The 22,954-nt window shown below is 44.6% G+C and overlaps 1 protein-coding gene across 6 annotated transcripts in view; it reads right to left on the bottom strand.

Moving 5' to 3' along the window:
- Positions 1-256: 256 nt before the first annotated feature.
- PPM1J (protein phosphatase, Mg2+/Mn2+ dependent 1J) overlaps positions 257-22,954 on the bottom strand; it is a 35,309-nt gene continuing 12,611 nt past the window's right edge. For all 6 annotated transcript variants that reach the window (XM_053244902.1, XM_053244904.1, XM_053244903.1 and 3 more), the window contains exons 5-10: positions 15,431-15,515; positions 9,001-9,119; positions 7,763-7,826; positions 6,999-7,106; positions 4,028-4,179; positions 257-2,595 (exon numbers count right to left, since the gene is read on the bottom strand). In XM_053244902.1, coding sequence (XP_053100877.1) covers positions 2,448-2,595; positions 4,028-4,179; positions 6,999-7,106; positions 7,763-7,826; positions 9,001-9,119; positions 15,431-15,515 — 676 coding nt within the window. In that variant the 3' untranslated portion in view covers positions 257-2,447. The remainder of the gene's footprint in view (positions 2,596-4,027; positions 4,180-6,998; positions 7,107-7,762; positions 7,827-9,000; positions 9,120-15,430; positions 15,516-22,954) is intronic.

Here is a 22,954-nt window from a genome sequence, read left to right as displayed (position 1 = left end):
TAGTTCAATACATGCTCCTGTCACATTCTATTGTTTAAAGGGCAGTTACCACAAGATAAAAATCAATCTTATGCATCTTTTTAGTGGATTTACTAGACAGGTACTTGGAAAAAGAAATACAACCCAGGGACTGGAGCATCAGCACAAGAGCTGGGGTTTGCTATTGTATCCGGCTTGGGAATTATTATCCATTACAAAGCAGCATACCAGGGTGTACACTCAAAACACTGCTCATTTAAAAGCATATCAACATGTATTACTCAACTGATTTGTTTTAATGTTGTCTTTCTTGTCAGAGCTGTTGAATACATCATTTGCTACAGTATCTCTTGCCTGCAGCCAATGGCCTTGCTATGTTGTCAGGATACAGCTCTTCCCACCTTCAGCACGTGCCTTTTACTGAATTAAAACCCATCTTTTCCTTTTGGTTCCCAAGAGGTGCATTCACTTTATTCATGTCTCCCTCGTGACAAGGTACACATTACATTCACCAGAAAGTGACAGCAGGACCAAAAAAAAAAAAAAAATCAATACCAAAGTGCTTTCTAGCAAGGGAGGATCTTAGCCAATTTTTAAAAGCTGGAATGGCAACTTACAGTCGCAATTCTTCAGGTGTTTCTCCCCCCCCCCTCAGGTGTAAACTTCACACTCTGCAGAGAGACGAGTAAATCCAAGTTTCCAGGCTCAGGTTTTGCATAATGTGGAAGTGTCCAATAAAACGTTCTGCAGAGCGAGACTGCCAGGATAGATATTTCCTGTGCTTAGGGTTTATAGAAGAGCGAGAGGTGTTTCACTTAAGGGTGCAATTCATTTCTTCTTAAACCTTAGCCTATCAACCAATTGCTCAATGGCCAGATAAATTTAAACTGCAAACTCCCCTAAACAGGGCTGGTCTTTCCTTTACAAAGTGCACCTAGCTGAAAACTCAAGTGCCACGAAAAAATTCAGACCATCAATCTGAAGATCTCCTATTCATTGAGCCAAGAATCTACCACTCTGGGCTCCAGGCCCAACTTCAACAAGACAGCCAGTCCTGAGGTAGCGAACATGAATTATCCCTTTGCTAAGCAGGCTTCATGTTGGGTTGCATTTGGATGGGGGATGACATATGAGTGCTGACTGCTGTAAGATATTCCCCTTAAGGTATGGGGTTGTAACTTAGTGGTAAAGCATCTGCCTGCATGCAGAAGGTCCCAGGTTCAATCCCTGTCATCTCTAAGTAGGGCTGGGAAAGACTGCTGCCTGAAACCTTGGAGAAGTGCTGCAAGTCAGTGTAGACAATATTGAGCTAGATGGACCAATGGTCTGACGTGGTATAAGGCAGCTTCATAAGTTCATATATCCACAGAAGCATATTGCTTCTCATAGGAGACAAATTAGCAGACTAGAAATACAGAATATTCTACCATTTTGCCATCCCTAGACATAGCTGCCTTCTATATACATGTCTGCTAATTCTCTATCCTGCAGTGGATGTCTGTATCTTGGCTTTAGGTGTTTAAACAAACTAATCAGAGAGTTTCCATTATGTTTGCTTGTTGTTGTAGGTGCTGCCCGCATGGTGAAAGAGAAGTACAGTAGATTCTCTCCAGTGAAATGTTCTATGGCAGAAATTGATTGTTACCTCTCATTTGCCATTTGGAGGCACATTTATAGCAAGGAAACCTGGCTGCTACAGCAATTTCTGACGTTATTTTGAGAAAACCTTTTTTAAATGAATGCATAAGGTCACCTTATTATGCAGTTGGCAGACTGGACTGAAAGCTGCACAGGCCTCCTTGAGACACGCCTAAGGAATGGGAACCAACCCATCAGCAGCACTTACTTGATGCCACTTTAGCAAATAGAATCAGGAACTGATTGCCGGGGCAGGAAGGCATAGTCCAGGCAATGAGGTGTGATTGTCGTTACGAGTCAGGGTGAGGTGTCCTTTACATCTGGCAAAGCGAGCTCAACTTGCCCCTTTGTAACAATGGGATGGGGGGAGGAAGTATTCACAAAGGACTAAATGCTGCAGTGGATGGGTAAGACTTCTACCCAGCATGGAAACCATTTCCATGCTGTGGTAACAAAGTGTCACTGTTATTGCCCCCTGCCCCTTCCCTGGGATAATATTGGCAAAAGCCCAAAACTATGCAGCCCTTGGAACGTGGGATTTCCGAGAGGTCTCAAAGGCCAGTAGGGATGATTCCTGAGAGGAGCAGCTGTGTTTTGATTTCCTTGCTGTTCACAGCTGCGTGGCCCAGGGCTGCGGGTCTTGTGTCCCAGCAGGGATGCCGCAAACGGAGATGGAGGAGATGCAGGAGCAGGACCTGTAATTGTAATCCTCTCCAGAAGGCTCAGGGGGCACCAGCACTCCAGCAGCAGGCGGACATGCAGACTCCGGTCTGCTGAAAAGTCTCTGACAGCTGAGTAGCAGGAACTCTGTGCCCCGGGGGACTTCAGGGTCAGGAGTAGTTTCCTGGGCCACCAAGGGGGATGACGAAGACTGAGATATCATCTCCAGAGCCCAGCTTGTCATTGGCCAGCCTCCAGCCACGCTCCTTCAGAACTCCTCTGGACCTCACCACCAACTCCTGGGCTGCCATGGTGTACCTGAGAAATAGAAATAGAAGTCAGTCTCAACACCTGTTCCTCATATGCAATGAAGTATGAGTGGTTATACTAGAATTTCAATATGTACTTTTAAAGTGGGGAAAATGTTTAAAATAACTCTCTCATTCATTTGATTGTGTGATTGTGGGGCAAGAAGGCAAACTGTGATGAGGAAAGAAAAGAGGTCAGGATTTGAAGTTCTTCAGTTCTACAGTTCTGATGCAGCAGTAGAAAGCTTGACTCTAGAGAAGGAAGACATGTCAGTGGAATAAAACTGTGGAATAGTGGATAAAAATTTGGTTGGATGAAGGTTAAAATTCCAACTCTACCATGAAGCGAACTGGGTGATCTTAGGCCAGCCTAACCTACCTAAAATGGGCCAACACACAACCCCATCCCCCATCTGAATTCCTTCAAGGGGAAAAGTGGAATACCAATGTAATCGGTGACTAAGAAGTCTGCTTCAGTGGATGAGCCATTACGCATCCTCTTAAAAGGAATAAATATTTCATTTTTCAGCTGAACAATGATAAGTATTTCTCTTTCCACCACTAAAAGGGCAAGCATGTTACATGCAAATGCATGTCATGAAGGGTGGATTTTTCCTTTTGTTTTTTGTAATATAAAAAGCAACCATGGAAGGCCGTAATTTTGAGCAGAGTGGTAGTGGTGGAATAGCCTTCCTACCTCTTTTCTTCCAGCTGTTTTCCCACTTAAAATCCCTTCCTAAGGGATTCCCTCCTGCCTCCTGTATTCCCTCCTGCCACATGAGGTTTCAGACATGCACCTGGAACTCCCAAGGAGAAAAACAATGCAGGGGGTGGGATTTTAAATAGAAAAAAAGGGCCAGTTGCTTAGCCACTCCTCCAATCACAAATGCAGCTGTTTGCATGAGTTTGGGGTATTTTTTTAAATCAAACTGTTTACGTGCATCATTACACATTTGCATACAACCTGCAGTCTGTCCCTAAGAAGCACAAACAGTTCACAACAGGGGTCTCAGATATTTCTCTAAAAAGAAGTTCAGCAGAGAAGTTAGCCCTGCTAACTGAGCGAAGAGATGCCTTTCAAAGTGGTGATTCTCTTATATTGAGCCAACCCCAGCACAGCATCTCTCCAGTGGCTGTTGCTGGTGTCTACCATATGTTTCTTATTAGACTGTGAGCCCTTTTGGGACAGGAAGGGAACCATCTTATTGATGTATTATATATTTTTCTATGTAAACTGCTTTGAGAATTTTGTTGAAGAGCAGTATATAAATATTCGTAGTAGTAGTTAGTAGCAGTAGAGAGATTAAAACAAGCACAAACCAAAAAGACAGAGAGCAAGCAATGATCCCCAAGTGTCTTAGGAAACAGGACTCTGCTCTTCCATTGTATAGCATAGGCTCACTTGAGGGCAACCCTCAGCTAGAATATCTTGCCCAACTCACCTGCAAGGGTCATTGGGCTCATAGCGCATGAGAACATCAAAGACCACATCGGCCACTTGTCGATCATTGGTGACGTCCCAGAGGCCATCCGTGCCTAGCACCAGCACATCATCAGGACAGTGCTCATATTGAGTGAGGTCATATATTCGGACCTGCAGAGAAACACAAAGACTGCAGTCTCATCAGGGCCATCCTTAAGGGAGAGCAGAGGGGGTTGCACCATTCTGGGTACCATGCTTACAAAAATGACCCTTTTCCTTCAGCCTCTTTTTTCTCTGGCAGAGGAACAGCAAAGGTAAACCTGTCTCCTCTAGCCCCAAACACCACAGAGAGGTGGAAGGTGTTTCCGGTCTCTGCTCCTACTGTGGTGGTCCACCCTCCCGCTCTCCACTGGACCAGAACAGGCTCACACATCTTCAGCCTTCCAGCTGTTTTTGGACACAATTCCCACCATCCCCAGTCACAGTGGCCAATAGTCAGGAATTATGGGAGTTCTAGTCCAGCATCTGAAGGAGGGCTGAAGTTGTGCAGCCTTGGCCTAGGAGGAGAGGAAGATGTGGAGCAGTGCATTGGCACCAAATGGAGTGTACCTTTTGGTGAGGAAAGTCAGACAGACAGACCAGCATGACAGTAGCTGCATACTCGCTCGTCCGCACACGGCAGCAGTCAGAGCAAGAGCATTTGCCAGCAACCTTTTCATGTCCACTCCTCTGCCCATTCACTTGTTTTCCCCTGGGTTGGGCCTGGCACTTAGGAACAGCGGAAGGAGCAGTATGCTTGTTTTCCTTCTGCCTGACCACTTGGGGGGTTGGCTGGAAGCAGGGCAGCAACAACAGGGCACTTGGCCACCCAAAGGTGAAGGGGGCCGGGAGCAGCTGCCCACTCAATTACTCAGCAGTAAAGCAAATTCCCACCTAGCAGGCTCACTGTCCTGGCCCTTTCTGGCCCAGGAGTCACCCAGTCTACTTGCCAAGCACAGAAAGGAAGAAAAACTTGCTTTGCTCTCAGAAGTCCTTTCCCTTTTCTTTTGCTGTCATGCTCAATAAGTCTCATGACAACAATGACTGCAAACTTCTTCTTGTTCTGCTTTTGGGGGTGGCCTACATTGAATTCTCTTTGGCTGCTTTTTTTTTTTTTTTTGGTGGCTGGCTGGCTGGCAAGGAGCCTAATGTTCCAATTTGAGTGCAGCCCAGAAACACAAGGGGCAGTCTAGAGACTGCACAAGAATCTAGTTCCCAGGGCATAAAGCAGGACCTATTTAGAAAGTCAAACCTCAGTCCTGGAATGTGAAGAGGTCATAATTAAAAACAAAACCCAGACAGTGCTACTTAATGTGTGTACAAAGTGACTTTTTTCATCACTACCAAGTAAAATGACACTCTATCATCCCTCCTATCTGGAATTAAAAAGGAGCCCTTTTGGGATGTTGGACTTCAGTCTTCCAGCTGTTGGATTACAGCTCTCAGCCACAGTGACCAAGAGCCAGGGATGATGAAAGTTATAGTCCAACATCTGCAGGAGGGCCAAAGTTATGCAGCTCTGGACAAGATGGACCTTAGGTCTGTTCCAGCAGGAGACTTTTTTTATTTTTTATTTAGAGAGGGAGTGAAATATTCTCAAGAAGCAGCCCACCTGGCATCTGGTGGGGACAGTCCTGGCCAGGATCCTTTGCAGTGTCACAGGGTGGGGCTCTAGAACCCCTTTCTTTTCCCCAGGATCACCAGAAGTAGATGCAGCACTGAGCTAGGGCTAAGTTCTGGCTCTGAAGGCAGACCTTCCCAATCAGGCTGCTCAGGAGAAGGGAGGGGCTGGCTCAAGTGCCCCCTCAGGGAAGAAGGCTGGAGTCCAGGAAGGGATGAGGCCTTTATAAGAGATCAAGGCCTTCAGTTGTGGCCAGCTCTTTGCTGGTTCAGCATCTCCCATTAGAGCTTGTGTCTCCAGCCTCTCTTGCTTGATCTGAGTTTGGACATTTGCAGAAGAAGAATTTCTTGCTATTAGGGCCATCTAGCCCCCATGGGGCCCCAGATGAGACCAGTCCCCTACCCATAGCAACACTGCATGTTCTTTTAGCATGTTCTTTGAAAGATTTATTTCAATCAATCTTGGTGACATTTGGGTTAAAATATATCACTTCTGCTGCATACGACATTGACATAGCCAATAGCAGCTGGTCCCAATGGATGCTCTGCTTGACCTGAGACTCTGCCTTCCTCTTCCCAGCATCTTTTGCAACATTGTGGCATGGTTTGGGACCAGAATTCTTACAGGACTATCTCTTCCCATACGATCCTCCCATCCTTTAAGACTAATTGGGAAGAAGCTCTTGTGCATTCCACCTTTATCTGATGTCCATTCTGTAAGAATGCAAGAGAGGGCATTCTCTGGAGACATGCCCAAGTTGTGGAATGTCCTGCCCCAGAAGATCTGACACCCTTCTTGTTGTCCTTTCACCCTCTCTGAAGACTTTTTCTATTCCTTAGGCAAGTGTACAATCTGTTCTAGTTTCTGGATTGTGTCATCTGCTGTCTCTACACTCTATGACTGTTCTTTGGGTTGTTGATTATTGTTTTAAGATTTTATTTTGAATGGCATTACTTTTATTAGTTACCCTGAGAACTTGCATAAGTAGGAAGACAGGACATAAATTAAACGCCTGCATCTGAAGTTTTGGCCCTTCAACTGAGGCCATAAATGCTCAGTGGGATGGTGTGTGGGGAGAAAGGAACCAGAAACACTCCAGTATAATTTCCTTTTTGAAAAAGGAGTTCAGCTTTAAGGCCAAGACCTTTACCAGTACAATCCTTCAACCCTGGAACTGAGGGTTAAATGACATATTTATGTCAAGGACATCAGTAGCGAACTGAGATGTGTTGGCAGAATTCCAAGTTCTTCAGCTTGCGAACCACAGCTCTGTTCATACAAGACTTAATTACATTCCCAATAACCAGAAAACTGTTTCTGGTGTTCTCACCTCTGGGACGCAAGACAGGAAAGGTTTGATGTGAATGTTAGAGCTGTAGACCTTGAGATCATGATCTCCAAAGCCTCGAGTCACCCCAATGGTTGCCATCATTCGTGCCTAGAAGTAAAGGAAAGTTTTAAAAAACCCAAAACCTGTTGCTTTCATGGGATAATAGGATGATGAGAACTATACAAATCTCTAGTGGTGTATAATGTGAGAGAGAAAAAGCAGATATCAGTGGTGGTCCAAGACATTTTGCTGCCCTCACTCTGCATCTGTGGGTGGGTGCTCATCAGCATTCTCAGGCCATACTGCCAATGGGTCGAAGGCAACATGTAAGCACTTTCAGAGTATGCCACCAAGCCAGGCAATTTCCTAGCCCAAGGGTAAGGGAGGAGAAGGGAGGAGTAAGGGCAGGAGAAGCACATCTCGTTGGGATAAACAGAAAATGAACATCATGCCCCAGAGGGGTGAGGAAGGATGGTGGCAGGAAATGATGGGTAACCAGCATTTGCAGCCCTCTGAGCCCCTCCTTGTACCCTTGCCCAAGGTGACTACCTTACCCTGCGCTTCATGGAAAGGTTGTCCCAGCAGATACCATGTCAAAATTGCTCAGTGGAGGCATAACAATTCTGTATCAGTGAATCCTTTCAAGTTGCAACATCTCATACCCAACCTTGTATTTTTATATCTACTCCAAACCCTTGTGATGTCACTTCATGGGGAATTCTCTCCATTTCTAAAAAAGACTTCCTTGCCTCCTCAGCATTTACCTTTTTACCCTCTCCGTAGACAAGTGGAAACTTCAGGTCATCTTCTTCTATCTTTTTATATGCCCTGGTTGGAACAGGGAAAGAAAGGGGGGAAAAACGCACGCACACACACAATATGTTGCAATGTGGATGAAATCTACTGTTCTCTCAGACAAGTAACAACTGCTGTAAAAAAGCCCATCTGAGTACTGTTTTACTAACAGCAAACAACAACTAATCCAGATTAGCACCATGACAGAGGCATAATTTCCTTTACTATACAAAAACTTTTGTCCTACTGTCATCTTTGATCAAACAGGTTTTTGAAGCACAGCAAAACTGGTTCATCAAAGGCCAATTCAGACGTCACATGGGACCAAGATAAAACCTTGGCTTGGGCAATGTTCCTGAGCCTATTCAAAGTTGCAAAATAAACCACAAGATCTGAACCCAACTTCAAACCCCATGCTCAGAATTCTGTGGTTTATTTTGCAACTTTGGGTCAAATGAACCAGAATTGGTTGGTTTGGACATCACAAGAGACCCCAGCTTATTTCTAGCCACAACTGGAAGGATTCTTCCGAGGCTCACACAGGTGGGATAGGGGCAAGGGCGCACTCCAAAGGTTCCGGAATGGTGCACAAAGTTCTAATTTTGGCTATGTGTGCCATCTGAAACCAGACTGAGCTGGATGAGGGCACATGTCACAGACAACAATGTATCTATGGTATCACAGTCAACTCATATAAGCAAGAGAGATTATCATCTATCTCAGGCTAAGGTTTATTTTAGCTAACCAGAAGTGCCTCTTCTTTCACAAAAAGGAACCTTGGGGAGGGAGCAGGGAGGCAGTCCTGATCAGGAACAGAGAGGAAAAGGTTTACTCTTTCCCTTGAAACCACTTCCCCAACAAACCTGATATTTGCTCCCAAAGTGGCTATTTGCAACAAACAGCATGGCTGGGACAGAAAATCTTGTTTCTTCACCTTGTTTTCTCCACCTTTCTAATTCTAAAAGGTAAAGTGTGCCGTCAAGTCGATTTCGATTCTTGGCGCCCACAGAGCCCTGTGGGTTTTTGGGGGTAGACTACAAGAGGTTTACTATTGCCTCCTCCTGCGCAGTATGAGATGATGCCTTTCAGCATCCTCCTATATTGCTGCTGCCTGATAATAGTACCAGTGGGGATTTGAACCAGCAACCTTCTGCTTGTTTGTCAAGCATTTCAAAATCGGTCTCAATCTGCTGAGAAGATGAGTTACCAGCCATTCATGTTTTGGTCCCTGTGCAGCATCTTCTTCCCCAGTTCCTTATGCTGGATCCTTCGGGGGAACTCAAGGTGAGTAAACTCATTCCCCAGCAACTCAGGTCTCAAAAATCCCTATGAAAGAAAAAAAGGTCAGCCATGAGAGCAGGCGGGTTCTCCACCAGAACAACAAAAAGCCAAACTCAGTGCCCCAGAAGATCCCCCACAAGGACAGCACTGCAAAGAAGTATTCCAAAGCAGCTGAGCACATGCAAACATCAAGGGTTGGAAGCTGAATGAAACTGTACATTTGACCAACAATCAGTGCTAAGATTTTATTATTAGTATTACACACAGCACCTGCTGCTAGTAGGTATTGTGGTTTTTCTCTTTTCTAGGAAAGGGTCTGGATCTTATTTCATTTTTTACCTGGTTCTTTCTGTGCTTATCTTACTTTAATGGAAGAATAGGCAATTGATAATGCACTGTTGTCCGAAACAACTGCCCAAGTGAAAATTCTGATTTCTGATCCTCGCTAAACATAGGGGCTGACATGATGGGCAGTGGTCCATCAATGGATCAGAGCTGTCTCAAGGCAGGGAGCCTTCAGAGTAGTTGCCTCGCAGGCTTGATGGGCAGGGCAGGGCAGGGCATGGGGAGGAAGATCAGAAAGCAATTTTCACTTCTCTCCCTTCCTTGCAGAAGCACTGCTTGCTGCCATAAATGTCTTTGAGGGCTGCCTCAAATCTCCCTCCACACGTGGTGTCCTGCCGATCAAGCCTGTTGGGCAACTACTTTGAAGGCTCCCTGCCTAGAGGCAACTGACTCTGTGGACAGATTACTGCCTTTAGACCCTCCTTTCCAAGCACTGCAGAAGAGATGTTATGGTGTTCGCTGCAGCTGAAGTTCTTTATTCCCAACAGAGCAATGATTTTCCAGGCCAGACCTATGACTTTACAAACTACTCTTCAGAACTACACCTGAAGTCTCAGGAGCCTTCAGAGTAGTTGCCTCGCAGGCTTGATGGGCAGGGCAGGGCAGGGCATGGGGAGGAAGATCAGAAAGCAATTTTCACTTCTCTCCCTTCCTTGCAGAAGCACTGCTTGCTGCCATAAATGTCTTTGAGGGCTGCCTCAAATCTCCCTCCACACGTGGTGTCCTGCCGATCAAGCCTGTTGGGCAACTACTTTGAAGGCTCCCTGCCTAGAGGCAACTGACTCTGTGGACAGATTACTGCCTTTAGACCCTCCTTTCCAAGCACTGCAGAAGAGATGTTATGGTGTTCGCTGCAGCTGAAGTTCTTTATTCCCAACAGAGCAATGATTTTCCAGGCCAGACCTATGACTTTACAAACTACTCTTCAGAACTACACCTGAAGTCTCAGGACATGTTCATTCATTGCAGTTATGGCAGAACTAACGAGGACTGTGTCAAGAGAAACCTTTAGGTCCACTCATTGGGTTTGTGATAACATTCAGGATTCAAATTTCCAAAAATCTTGTGAAGTCTTAGAATGTATACCAAGAAGGAGGAAAGGTACCACCAAGTCCAGGAGGATGCCAACATGGCTAACAACTAGAGTCAGGGAAGCTATAAAAGGGAAGAAAGCTCCCTTCAGAAAACAGAAGTCCTTCCCAAATGAAGAGTACAGGAAGGAACACAAACTCTGGCAAAAGAAATGCAAGGAGACAATAAGGGATGCAAAAAGAGAGCTTGAGGAGCATATAGCTAGAATATGTCAAGGAGAATTAAAAACCTTCTTTAAATATATTAGAAGCAGAAAATCTGCCAGGGAGGTGGTTGGACCCTTAGATGAGAAGGGTGTGAAAGGGATTATTAAGGAGGATCAGGAGATTACCGAGAAACTGAATGAGTTCTTTGCATCTGTCTTCACGGTGGACACTGACCATATACCCTCTCTGGAACTGAGCTTCTCAGGCTTGGAGACTGAAGAACTGGGTCAGTCTGAGGTGACAAGAGAGGATGTTCTAAACTGTCTTGAAAAATTAAAAAAAATTCTGAGCTATCAGTGACAGACCAAGAGAGAGATCATGAGGTCATGATAGACAGTTCATTGGAAGTGTCAACTCAGTACATGACAGCTGTGCAAAACGCAGTACTGCATACAGTTCTGATCATCGTATCTTAAGAAGGATATTGCAGAACTGGAGAAGGTACAGAAAAGGACAACCAAGATGATCAGGGACCTGCAGCACCTTCCTTATGAGGCAAGGCTACAGCATCTAGGGCTTTTTAGTTTGGAAAAGAGGCAACTACAGAGAGACATGTTTGAGATATATAAAATTATGCATGGAGTAGAGAGAGTAGACAGAGATAAATCTCTCTCTCAATCTCTCTCAACATTAGAAACAGAAGTCATCCCATGAAACTAAAGGCTGGAAAATTTAGGACCAACAAAAGGAAGTACTTTTTCATACAGCACATATAATTCTCTGCCACAGGATGTGGTGATGGCCACTAGCTTGGATGGCTTTAAAAGGACTTTAGACAAATTTATGGAGGACAGGTCTATCAATGGCTACTAGTCTGGTGGCTATGGGTCACCTCCAGCCTCAGAGGCAAGATGCCTCTAAATAGCAGTTGCAGGGGAGCAACAGCAGGAGAAAGGGCATGCCCTCATCTCTTCCCTGTGGGCTTCTTGGAGGCATCTGAGATTGTTTTTAATGAAAGGCAGTATATAAATTTAACAATCAATCAATCAATCAAACAATCAATAAAATAAAATAAAAATCTGGTGGGCCACTGTGTGAAACAGGATGCTTGACTAGATAGGCCTTGGGCCTCATCCAGCAGGATTGTTTTTATGTTCTTATGTCATATACACTATAGATTTACAGCAGTTCAGCAGAGAGAAGCCAAACACCTTTGCAACATGAGAATGATTTGGGTGAAGTGGTTATATTACAGAACTGTCTATCACGTGGTTACTTAACTACAAGGTGAAACAAAAACAAGCAAGCCTCAGTCATATGAGTTGGTTATTTGTGCTTCTGAACTGAAAAAGCATTAGCAATAGAAACAGAGGCTGAAACTGGAAAGATATGTTTTAGGGAAGTCTCATGGATGTGCATGTGCCAAAGTTTAGCAGAGCAGAGAGTAAGAATCCAATGCCCCAGTCTGGATGCTGTTCTCTGGACATAGAAGACAGACTCCTAATTTTGATATTAACCCCTACTATGGTAATCGTGTGTCTGTCTCTCTTACACATACACATGGAAAAGCTTAATAATGGTGTCAGCTTTCCTGCCAATCAATGGATGGTTCTGATAAATACAAGTACAGAGATTTAAACAAGTGTCAACCCTCAAAGCTCCTAGTGTGAAGCTCTGTAAGTAGCATGATTTATTTATTTTACATTATATTTCCCGCTCTTCCTCCAAGGAGCCCAGAGCAGTGTACTACATACTTAGGTTTCTCCTCACAACAACCCTGTGAAGTAGGTTAGGCTGAGAGAGAAGTGACTGGCCCAGCAAGTATCATGGCTGAATGGGGATTTGAATTCGGGTCTCCTCGGTCCTAGTCCAGCACTCTAACCACTACACCACACTGGCTCTCATGATGAAGAGCCTATGGATCTCAGGCAAAAAAATTCCTCAGTACTCTTAACAAGCTCCAATTCTTAGGAAGCTATGAAATTCAAACCAGTTTGAAACCAATTTAAATGTGTAGTGTAGATACACATAGTAGAGTTTCTCACATTCTAAGACATTCAGTCTCCACACGGACTGAAACAGATATTAACTGCCCAGACACAATGGAAGCTGGATAGCTGGAAATCCTCCTTCTAAGCATCTATCTTTCCTTTTCTTTAAATTAAAGCTGTGCATCTCAAAGATAGTTTTGAGATTTGCTTTCCCTTTTGTCCGATAAAAAGAAAAGATCATCTCAGACTTGCTGTCTTCTTCAGGGCCTCTGAATTTTCGGAGATGACCCTATGATGATTGTCAATATCCTAAAAAGAGGAAAATTCAACAGGCAAACTCCCAGCCTAGGGTCAGCAATATAAGCCTATAAGGAAGTACCTACAGTTAACATACAAGTCTCACAAGAATGCAACTAACAGCCAAATCAGAGAGAGAAATATGGGAAATCTTGAACCATTGGGACCCTTAAAAGTATGGCATTTTTATCCTCTTTAACCATCTTGATTTAAGTATGTTAAATTTCTACCCGAGTGGGAAGAACTCATCCATATAAAATAATCTTAAGTAAATAACTTAATAACAGAAGAAACTGAGAATGGAAGCATGGGAAGGAAACCTGAGACACAGAAGGAAAGAGAAAAGATGTGGAGACTGAACAAATCCTGTGTTTTTAATGTCAGAAGTGCAGTGGTAGGAAACTATATACACCAGCTCGCTCGCTCTTTCTCTTATCATGATTAAGAGCAGTATCTCCAATAGCATTGGCACAGTATGAAGGATCATAACTCCAACCCTTTTTTTGGCAGAGGGCTTAAGCTATAAAAGGGGTTTGGCTCAAAGCAAGCTGCTCAGGCCCATGGGGGAAGTGCAGAATTGGTTTTCTGAGTGTGCTCAGTTTCTCTCTCACAGCCAGCTGAAGAGCATCTGTCACTCAATGCAATTTCCTCCTTTCCAAGGCACAGAGACTGTTTGGATATAGAACAGCAGCTGTGATTCCATCCGGTGTTTTGCTCAGGTTGTCTGAGCAGGAAACATGGCCAGCAACACTTCTGCTTGCTCCCACCTTGGAGCCTTTGCTTGTGCTTTATGGGATTTCTTTCCTCTCTCCCCTACCTTAGGTGTCGGGATGTGCGAACTGGTTCGACCTCGAGCCAGTTCGCCATTGAACTGATCTGGCTTGGGGGCTCTCCCTCAAGCCAGACTGGACCTGGTTCAGCTCAAGGTCAAGCTCACGGTCAGTTCGGGGGTTCTAATGTTTAAAAACATTTTTTTAAACACTCACCACCTCTGGGGGGTGCTGCTGTGGCAGTAATTTCTGGTGGTTCCACCTCTCCCTACCGGTCTTCCCCTGGTCTCAAAATGGCCTGGTTTGGGCCATTTTTGGCCCATTCTGCGCCCCTCTGCGCTGGCAGCAGCCATTTTAGAGGCCACTGTGCATGTGCACTGGCCATCTGTTTGTGAACTGGGCCATTTTCAGACTGGGGGAGGTTGGCAGGGGGAGTGGAACCGCTTGAGATCCCCTGTGGCCAGTGATGCCCCCGCCCGAGGCGATGAGTGCCTTTAAATTATTTTTTAAATGTTAGAACCCCTGAATGGGCTCACATTTGAGCCAAGTTGGAGGGTCTTTTGGGGGAGGGGGCAAAACCAAACATGCCTGGTTCTGACCGGGAAAGCTGGTTTTCTGCACATCCCTTCTTAAGTGTAGCATTCACATTATATGCAAAAAAAATTAATACCCCCTTCCCATTGGCTGTGTAGTCTAAAGAAAAGAAGCTTCAGGAGGAACAAGATGGAGCAATGAGTGTTCCTTCCAAACACAAGGAACCCTGTGAAAGAAGACACAATTTGAAAGAGCAGAATTGCAGTAGCAGTGCTCTAGGTAGGGAAGGGATTAAGCACCCACCAACCACTACCACCACTGCTTTTTCTCTGCTCCAAATGTTTTGCTGAAGCCATTTTCCCTAAAAAGGGAATTTTAATACACACATTTGCATTTAATGCCTAGGACCACACAGTCTTCTAAGCTGTAGAGCAGCAAGACAAAAACCCATCTGATATGAACTCAGACTGCCCTTTTCATTTTTAGTTAGGAATATATTTTACAATGGGCAGCATCCAGACTAGTTAGAGCAGTTTACATAGAGATATAAAAATAAATAAAGATGGATCCCTGTCCCCAAAGGACTCATAATATTAAAAGAAACATAAAATAGACACCAGCGACAGCCACTAAAAGGGTGCTGTGCTGGGGCTGGATAGGGCCAGTGGCTCTCCCCCAGCTCAATAAAGAGAATCACCACTTTTAAAAGGTGCCTCTTTGCTCAGTTAACAGGGGACTAAGTATGCAGACTTAAACATTTGGCATCCAAAGAAAATACTTGGGCGAGGATTCTAAGGGGCCTGTTGACTTTTGTTCTTTCTTTATAGAGTCCCCACAACTTCCACAATGCCATATCAACACAAACAATTTTTGAAAGTCCTTTCCATTTCAAAAGCAGTTTGCCATTTGACATGGCAAGTCCCTGTTCAAGAAACACAAGTGGAGCACCACCCAGGCTCGTGGAACTAGTTTGTGCTTTTCATTGCCATATTGGTCAAAGTTTGCCCTGGAACTCGCATTTCAGCAAGCTGTCCCTACAAGGCAGTTGTCTTCGTCAATCAGCTACCAGGAACTCTTGCAGCCACTGTAAACACAGAATCAGCTTCTGAAGTGTATTCCTGGACGGGTTGGCACAGCTAGGTAGTGGAATAAAATAAATCAGATAGAAAGTTCTTTCTTACTAAAAACTGCAGCCTCTGCCTCTCTGTCTCTGGAGTAAACTCCCTGGACATTGGAATGATTTCCCCATTACGGATGACAATGGCCCTGCAATGAAACATGGAATGATGACATTAGAGAGTGAGAGAGATAAAGACAGCATAGGAAGGGTGAACAGAAGATAAATAAGAGGGCAAAAGGAATCAGTGTTAGCCAGAAACTGCTTTATATATGGCAAAAAATCTCTCTGAAGGGAAAAAAAATTACACACTATCATGTACATTGCAAAAGTACATGAACTGGGCAACTGAGGCATGTATAATCCAATGTCACATATGAAGCAACCCAAAAGTTCCTCCCCACACCCCACATCCCCAGTAACCAAGGATAGTTACTTGCTGCTTATGGAAGAGGATGATGGCTGGGTATGCAGTATTTTACAACCAAAAGCCTAGGAAATTGTCACTCAAACTCTTTCCCCACCATTTTTTTGTGTTTTGCTACTATAGAAGTCCCATAAAGAATTCTTTAGAAAGGTGTGGCCCATTTTATTTTATTTACTTGAAAGTTATTCTTGCCTAGGCTAAGGGCTCAAGGTAGATTATAAGAAATCTTACTTTATCTTCAAAACCCCCCCAAGACCAGTGAAATCGAGACAATGGGTTTCACAATGAGCATGGGCAGAGGTTGGAACCAAAGTCTGTCTCATCTGGACATAGTACTATCTACTGTCTATGAAGGGTGCTGGGGAGAGAGAAGGCACATGAAGGCATGCAAGGGAAGAAGCTGCCAAGGCCCGGTCTTTGCATACTTCTTCCCCCGCTCTGCAGTATCCCCTCTAAGATGATGCATTGGATGAAGTGGGCTCTAGTCTGCTGTTTGCTGCCAATACCTGTGAGAGATGGAGGAGATCACAAAAGGCCAGAATATGGGGCTGGAAGGCTCCATGAGCAGGTACATGAAGCTGTTACACCAGTGTAACAGGCAAAGATTGAAGAGCTGGTAATAGCTGGCTGCTCCTCCCCTCTTGGATCTCAGCTGGGTCCTAATGGGATTGTGTTTGCCTCCTCCTCCCAAGTAGGATTGCAGGAACTGAGGCCTCAAGGGGCCAAATTGGCAACTTCTGAGCAAGGGGGCCTGGAACTGGAGCAGGGGATCAAATGGGAGGGCATTAGACAAACACCACCCACCCATCCCCCACCCCACCCCTCAATATCTCAGCTTCCTTGGGTAGGATGCCATCTGGGGTTAGTGGTGAGAATCTGGCTATCCCTCTGGAGCTGCGGACTCCAGGAGAGCTGGTCTTGTGGTAGCAAGCATGACTTGACCACTTAGCTAAGCAGGGTCTGCCCTGGTTGCATTTGAATGGGAGACTAGAAGTGTGAGCACTGGAAGATATTCCCCTCAGGGGATGGAGCTGCTCTGGGAAGAGCAGAAGGTTTCAAGTTCCCTCCCTGGCTTCTCCAAGATAGGGCTGAGAGAGATTCCTGCCTGCAACCTTGGAGAAGCCGCTGCCAGTCTGTGAAGACAATACTGAGCTAGATAAACCAATGGTCTGACTCAGCATATAGCAGCTTCCTATGTTCCCTGGTGTCTCTGACTGTGCTGGGAGCCACCGCAGGGTCTGATCTTCTCCTCTCCAGAGGAAGTCTCATTAGGGTTGGAGTCTAGATACGGTTGCATCCCAGCACCTGCAAAAGCTTATTCCAGTATTAATTGGTTGGCTTCCCCCGCACCCCCAGAACAGATCGATTTGACTATTTGTCACCTGAAAGTAGGGAAACTCTTGGCAGCCTTTTTTATTCATATCTCCACCAGGACTGGTGCCAGGCTTGGGTAATTAGGGCAGAATATGGCTGGAGCAAATTCAGAGAAAGAACGTTCAAACATGTGAACATTGACCAGCAATGTCCATATACAAGTTGTTAGACCTTTTACATTCTACTGTAGTCAAACCTCAATGCCTCTAAAGTTCATTTGCCAAGTATCGGCTTTGGGAGGAAATACGGACACTAAGGAGCACATCCTACTTTGGACAAATGATATAAGGGAATACAGTAGGAAGAAGGGCTAAAAACAGAGCAGAAAGAATGGAGGCGGGTATAAAAAGAACAGGATGGTTGACATCATGGGCCACCATCAACAAGGTGTTAAAGAAAAAGAATCCACAAGAGTCCTTGTCAAAGCTGAGTGGAACATTCACAACCAACACTCCAGACATTGATCCCTGTTTATGCCATATATACTGTTTTTGGCTGAAACACAAGATTCCTGTGACCAAGAGAAGACAGATACTTAATTACTGAAGCCTCTAGCTTCAATTTGGACAGACCTTTCAACGGGATCCTGATGCCATTCCACAGATACTAGACTACGACAAATGTACAGTACAATACAGAGTTGACGCAAATGTTGCATGTGATATACAACAAGCTGGTAGCTCTTACTTATGAATAGAGCTGCTCACAAGTAAGTTCCCCAGTCCGCTGTGTCCAATTATAGATTGCAGCTATTTGCTGCTAATGGATTTGCCCTACCCCAATGTATGCCTCTTATAGGATTGTCATGTTACAAGCTGTTGATTCAAACAACTGATTAAGTTGCAACTTTTCATTATTGATCCTTCCCACATTTCCTACTGCCATAGTGGATGCAGATCACACATACCCTAGAATTTTCTAACAAAAACTTAAAAAGAAAGATGGAAGAATAAAAAGAAAAAGAGGGTGAGGATAAACAACAGGGATGGAAGGGGAAAATAAGAAAGACAGAGAGAGAAAGCAAGAAAAATGAAAGTGCTCTGCAAAAAAATGGAAGAGAGTAAGGAAAAGATCGATTATATTTTTTGTATAAGATTGTGAAGACTAAAAGGAAACAATATTCATCTTCATTTTCTTTTTCTCCCCCAATTCTTTTCATGAAACAACCTACTTTGTTATTAGTAGGCGAGGAGCCAAGTCTGGAGCAGAGGGCTGGTCTATCAGACAACCCCAATTGGTAGACCAGCTATCCTGTTTTTCTGGGTAGAGCTGGTCTACCAATTGGGGTCAGCAAGTAGGCCAGCCCTCTGCTGTGGACCTAGCACATCTGCCTGCCTCGGAAAACTGGTCTACCGGGTAGACCAGTCCTTGGAGGTGGGCTGATGCACAAAGTCCAGAGAGGAGGGCTGGTCTACCTGCCGATCCCAATTGGTAGGCCAGCTCTCCCTGGAAAATAGCGCCATTTTTAGGCCCATTTTCCCAGCAAAAAAGGCCTCAAAATGGTGTTTGAATCACCTAAATCAGGCATCCCCAAACTGCGGCCCTCCAGATGTTGCTGAACTACAACTTCCAGCATACCCAGCCACAAAAAAATGTGTCTAGGGATGCTGGGAGTTGTAGTTCAGCAACATCTGGAGGGCCGCAGTTTGGGGATGCCTGACCTAAATCAATTTGGGTTGAACCCAATTTATTCTTCTTGACCCCAAATCAGGCCCTCTATTTTGAGGGCGATTTGATTGGGACTGATTCGTAAAACCATCCAATTAAACCTGAATAGACTCTAGAGCAAATTGAATTGCACACCCCTAGACACAGTGGTTAGGAACTGTGCTTTGTTGTGCTTTTATACAACAAAGAAAATCTGTTCAGCTCCAAAAAGCTGTAGAACAAAGGCAAAGTCAAACAGCCAAAGTCACTGTTTTTTCAAAACCATCTAGCACAATCCTTTCAAAAGAATGGGGCCATGGCTCAATGGTAAAGCATCCACTTTGCATGCAGAAGGTCCCAGGTTCTATTCTTGGCATCTTCAGGTAGGGCTGGGAAAGATTCTTGTGTGAAACTCTGGAGAGTTGCTGCCACTCAGAATAGTTAACACTGAGCTATATGGCCTAATAGTCTGACCCAGTGTAAAGCAGCTTGCTATGTACCAGTGTAAACTCTCACAACTCATCTCTCTTCCCTATAAAGTTTATTCCTTCATTGGGTCCCTCATTACAACTCTTCCCCAGGCTGCCTGGCATTTACAAAGATTCAGTCTCAGCGAATAAGGGGGTGTGCTGCAACCTAGATTTTTGGTGACGGGAAATTCGGCATTAGTAGCTGTGGAGGGAAGTGAGAAGAGGGACATGGCCTGGCCTTTATTACTAATAGGTATGCCATAGAAAGTTGCAAAGATGGTGTAATATTGGTAGAGATATGTGTTTACCATGATTCCATGGGAGTGCAGAAAAAGCACAGAATGTGATGATGGGCAGAGAAATCAGCTTCCTAAAAATTACTTCCTAAAAAGCAAGTTTCTAGCCTTTAATGATGCAAAGATATCCTTGAAAGCTTGTGGAGAATGTCTGCTGAAGTTACAGAAGCCAGCAAGGTGACTGGATAAGGCTTTTAGTAGTTGGAGGGGGTGGAGCTTCATTAAAAGCAGGAAAAAGCATGCAAAATAGCAAACATAGCAAAATAAATTATGTACGGATGGAAGAGAAATGATGCACATCTACATAATTTACATAGGTCAGGGAAGCCATCTTTTCCTGGCACAAAATTTGTATCCCCTGGGTGCAAAATTTTCAGTTTTGTTAAGCACAAAGCAAATAGTCTTATTTATAGAATATCAGAAAGAGAGAAGATGACAACATCATTGTTTTCCATGTAGAGCCAAGAAGAAAATAGTGAGTGACAGATAAGTGCAAAAGGGATAAAAGATTCAATGGGGAGACAAAGCCAATACCTTGTTTTCATGACTCCAAAAATGATAATGTTCCCCCAGTTCAGGAACTTTACTATGATTAGCATAAAATTTCTAGTTTAATTCATCAGTTATCCATGGACTTTGAACATTTTAGAAGTATCACCAAGAGATGGTTAAATGGACACAAATCTCAGAAATCTGTGTTAAGGACAAGGTTGATCCATTCAGAAAATAGTGACATGGTAGACTTAAAATCAGTTACACTATGGGATTAACTCAATTCACTACAGTTAGCGTAGACTGATTTAACAACTATTCCCCCTCCCTAAGGAGTCCTGGGCTCTGTGAAGGAGGGGAGTTAGGGATTTGCAAGAGATTCCTCAGCATCTTCACTATGGCCGCATTCACACGTAACATGCAACTGGAGTTTCAGGGGCCAGAGGTTTCCCTACTGTTATTTCCAAATGTGTGCAGCTCTGTCCCCATTCATCCAGACCCAAGGATGCGCTCCACAGACTCCAATTTGAACCCTCAGTTTGTAGTCTCCCTGACTGCAGAGAGTCTGCTCTACATTTTGCCCAAATGCAGGCAGCAGAGCTGCGGGGCGGGAGGGGAGAGGTTATGTGCAAATGCAGCCTATATTTCCCAGGATTATCTCAGAGAAGCTATAATTGGTATAAAACCTTTAACTGGGGGTGGGGTGTTCATTGCTGCAGTGATTGTGCAATTCTCTCTGTCTGTCCATCCCCAAATCACATCTAGCAAACTCAGTGTGTGCACCCACCCCTTCCATGAGCAGTGCACTGCATGTGAATTAAAATGACTTAACATATAAGTCGATATAAGTAAACATATAAACAAACAAACACACCAGAGCTTCACAATCCAACATTAAAGGGAAGATATCCTGAGTAGGTTTTCTAAGGTTAAGTTTTTTCCTTAAAAAAATTGAGGTATTAATTAAGTACTTTTTTACTTTTATCAGAATTTTACTCTCACAATACTTTCACGTCTTTCTGACCATTAACAATTTAGCTATTTTCAAACCTGGTATTAGTACCAGGGAAGCTGAATGCTCTAAGAATCAAGGATGGATTCAGTAAAACAGTGCTGATGATCAGGGGCATCATTAGGCATTGGCCCCAATGAATTGCTCAGAGCCCCAAATCTCATTGGCAACCTCCCTCCTCCATGATCTCTTCCAGAAAGGAAGAGCAGCAGTGGAGGCACCTGCACAGAGTAGGGGAGAGCTCCTAGCCTCACTTAGCTCTCTGCTGCTTCCATTTTTATAGGAGCTGTATTATAATAGAGACTTTTAAAAGCATATGTAATTGTTCTTCGTGATGGTGGGAGAATGATTGTGTTTAATTATCAGAAGTGGGGCTGTGGGTCCAAGTCCCAGATTTTTTAAACACCTAGCATCACCCTTGCTGTTAATCATGACCTAGTGGAGGGTCAAGGTGAACAGGAAGGATAGTGCTAATGCTTGTTGATGCTTTGAAGACCATCAACAAGCATTGCTTTTTCCATGCCAAAGATACAGTCTGAAGCAGACTGGATGCTCTGAAGCTTGATGCATAACCTCACCATGAGAGCAGTCCCAATCTAAAGGCAATGGGAAGCTGGAGGAGGAGCCGTGGTACTCTATAGCAGGGATTCTCAACATTGGGTCTCCAGATGTTATTGGACTTCAACTCCCATAAACCCCAGCCAAAGGCCACTGGGCCTGGGGATTATGGGAATTAAAGTCCAATAACATCTGGGGACCCAACGTTGAGAATCCCTGCTCTATAGTATCCAAAGGTAGCTGGAATTAGGTAGAGGAACAAGAGGGGATTCAGTAAGAATGGACCCACCTTTCTTCCCTAATCTATGTCCTTCTGGCAGAGGCAAGTTATTTGCCACTTCTCTGTTGTAATGCAGCTTACAATCAACAGAGTTTAAAACAAATCAATTACAGTATCATGAAAATTAAATGCATAAAACAGTTTTAGTAGCAAAATAGATGGGTAGCCTTCTACATGTAACCACAATTTCCTGTTCCTATCATTGTTGCATGCAAGCATGCCTGCTTGGGTTGGGTGGGCATACTATCACTAGCTGAAGCCACAGATCTAATCAAAATAACCCTGATACAGACTTAGCTGCATAAGTTGCTTAAAAGGCAATCGTTCCAAGGGCTTGCTCATGCCAGCTTAGCCTGAGCAGGCTGCCTGATGTGGTGCCCTATCTATACGGACCCCCACTGTAGCAAGCATGTTCACAACTAACTAGCCATGGACGGTCAGCTGATTCCAAGCACAGCATTTTGTTGAAGCCCAGCTTTGCCCACTGCTGAGAACTGCAGCCACAAATTTGAAGAAGCCCTTAATATGGGGATAGGCCATAGCTCAGTGGTAGAATATCGTGCTTTGCATGCAGAAGTTCCCGGGTTCAATCCTTGGCATCTCCAGGTAGGGCTGAGATAGACTCGTGCTTGAAACCTTGCAGAGCCACTGCCAGTCAGTGTCCTATACTGAGCTAGATGGACCAATGGTCTGACTCAGTATAAGGCAGCTTCATATATTCCTAATTTCCTACGATCCTGCTGCCGGGAACCTGAATGGGGGTCGCTAGCAGCATGTTAGGGGAGTAACAGCAGGAGAGAGGGCGTGCCCTCAACTCCTGCCTGTGGCTTCCAGCGGCATCTGGTGGGCCACTGTGTGAAACAGGATGCTGGACTAGATGGGCCTTGGGACTGATCCCCCAGGGCTGTTCTTATGTTGAGCTCCAGAGAATGACTGCATTTGGCCCAGGAAATAACGAAAAGGCTTGCAACTGGTCCCCCCCGCCCAAATGAGGAAAGGTCTATTGGGCCAAACACATCAATGACTTAGCTA

Source organism: Hemicordylus capensis, chromosome 4 (assembly GCF_027244095.1).
Source record: "Hemicordylus capensis ecotype Gifberg chromosome 4, rHemCap1.1.pri, whole genome shotgun sequence".
NCBI classification, from domain to species: domain Eukaryota; kingdom Metazoa; phylum Chordata; class Lepidosauria; order Squamata; family Cordylidae; genus Hemicordylus; species Hemicordylus capensis.
This window is presented reverse-complemented; position numbering and strand designations above follow the sequence as displayed.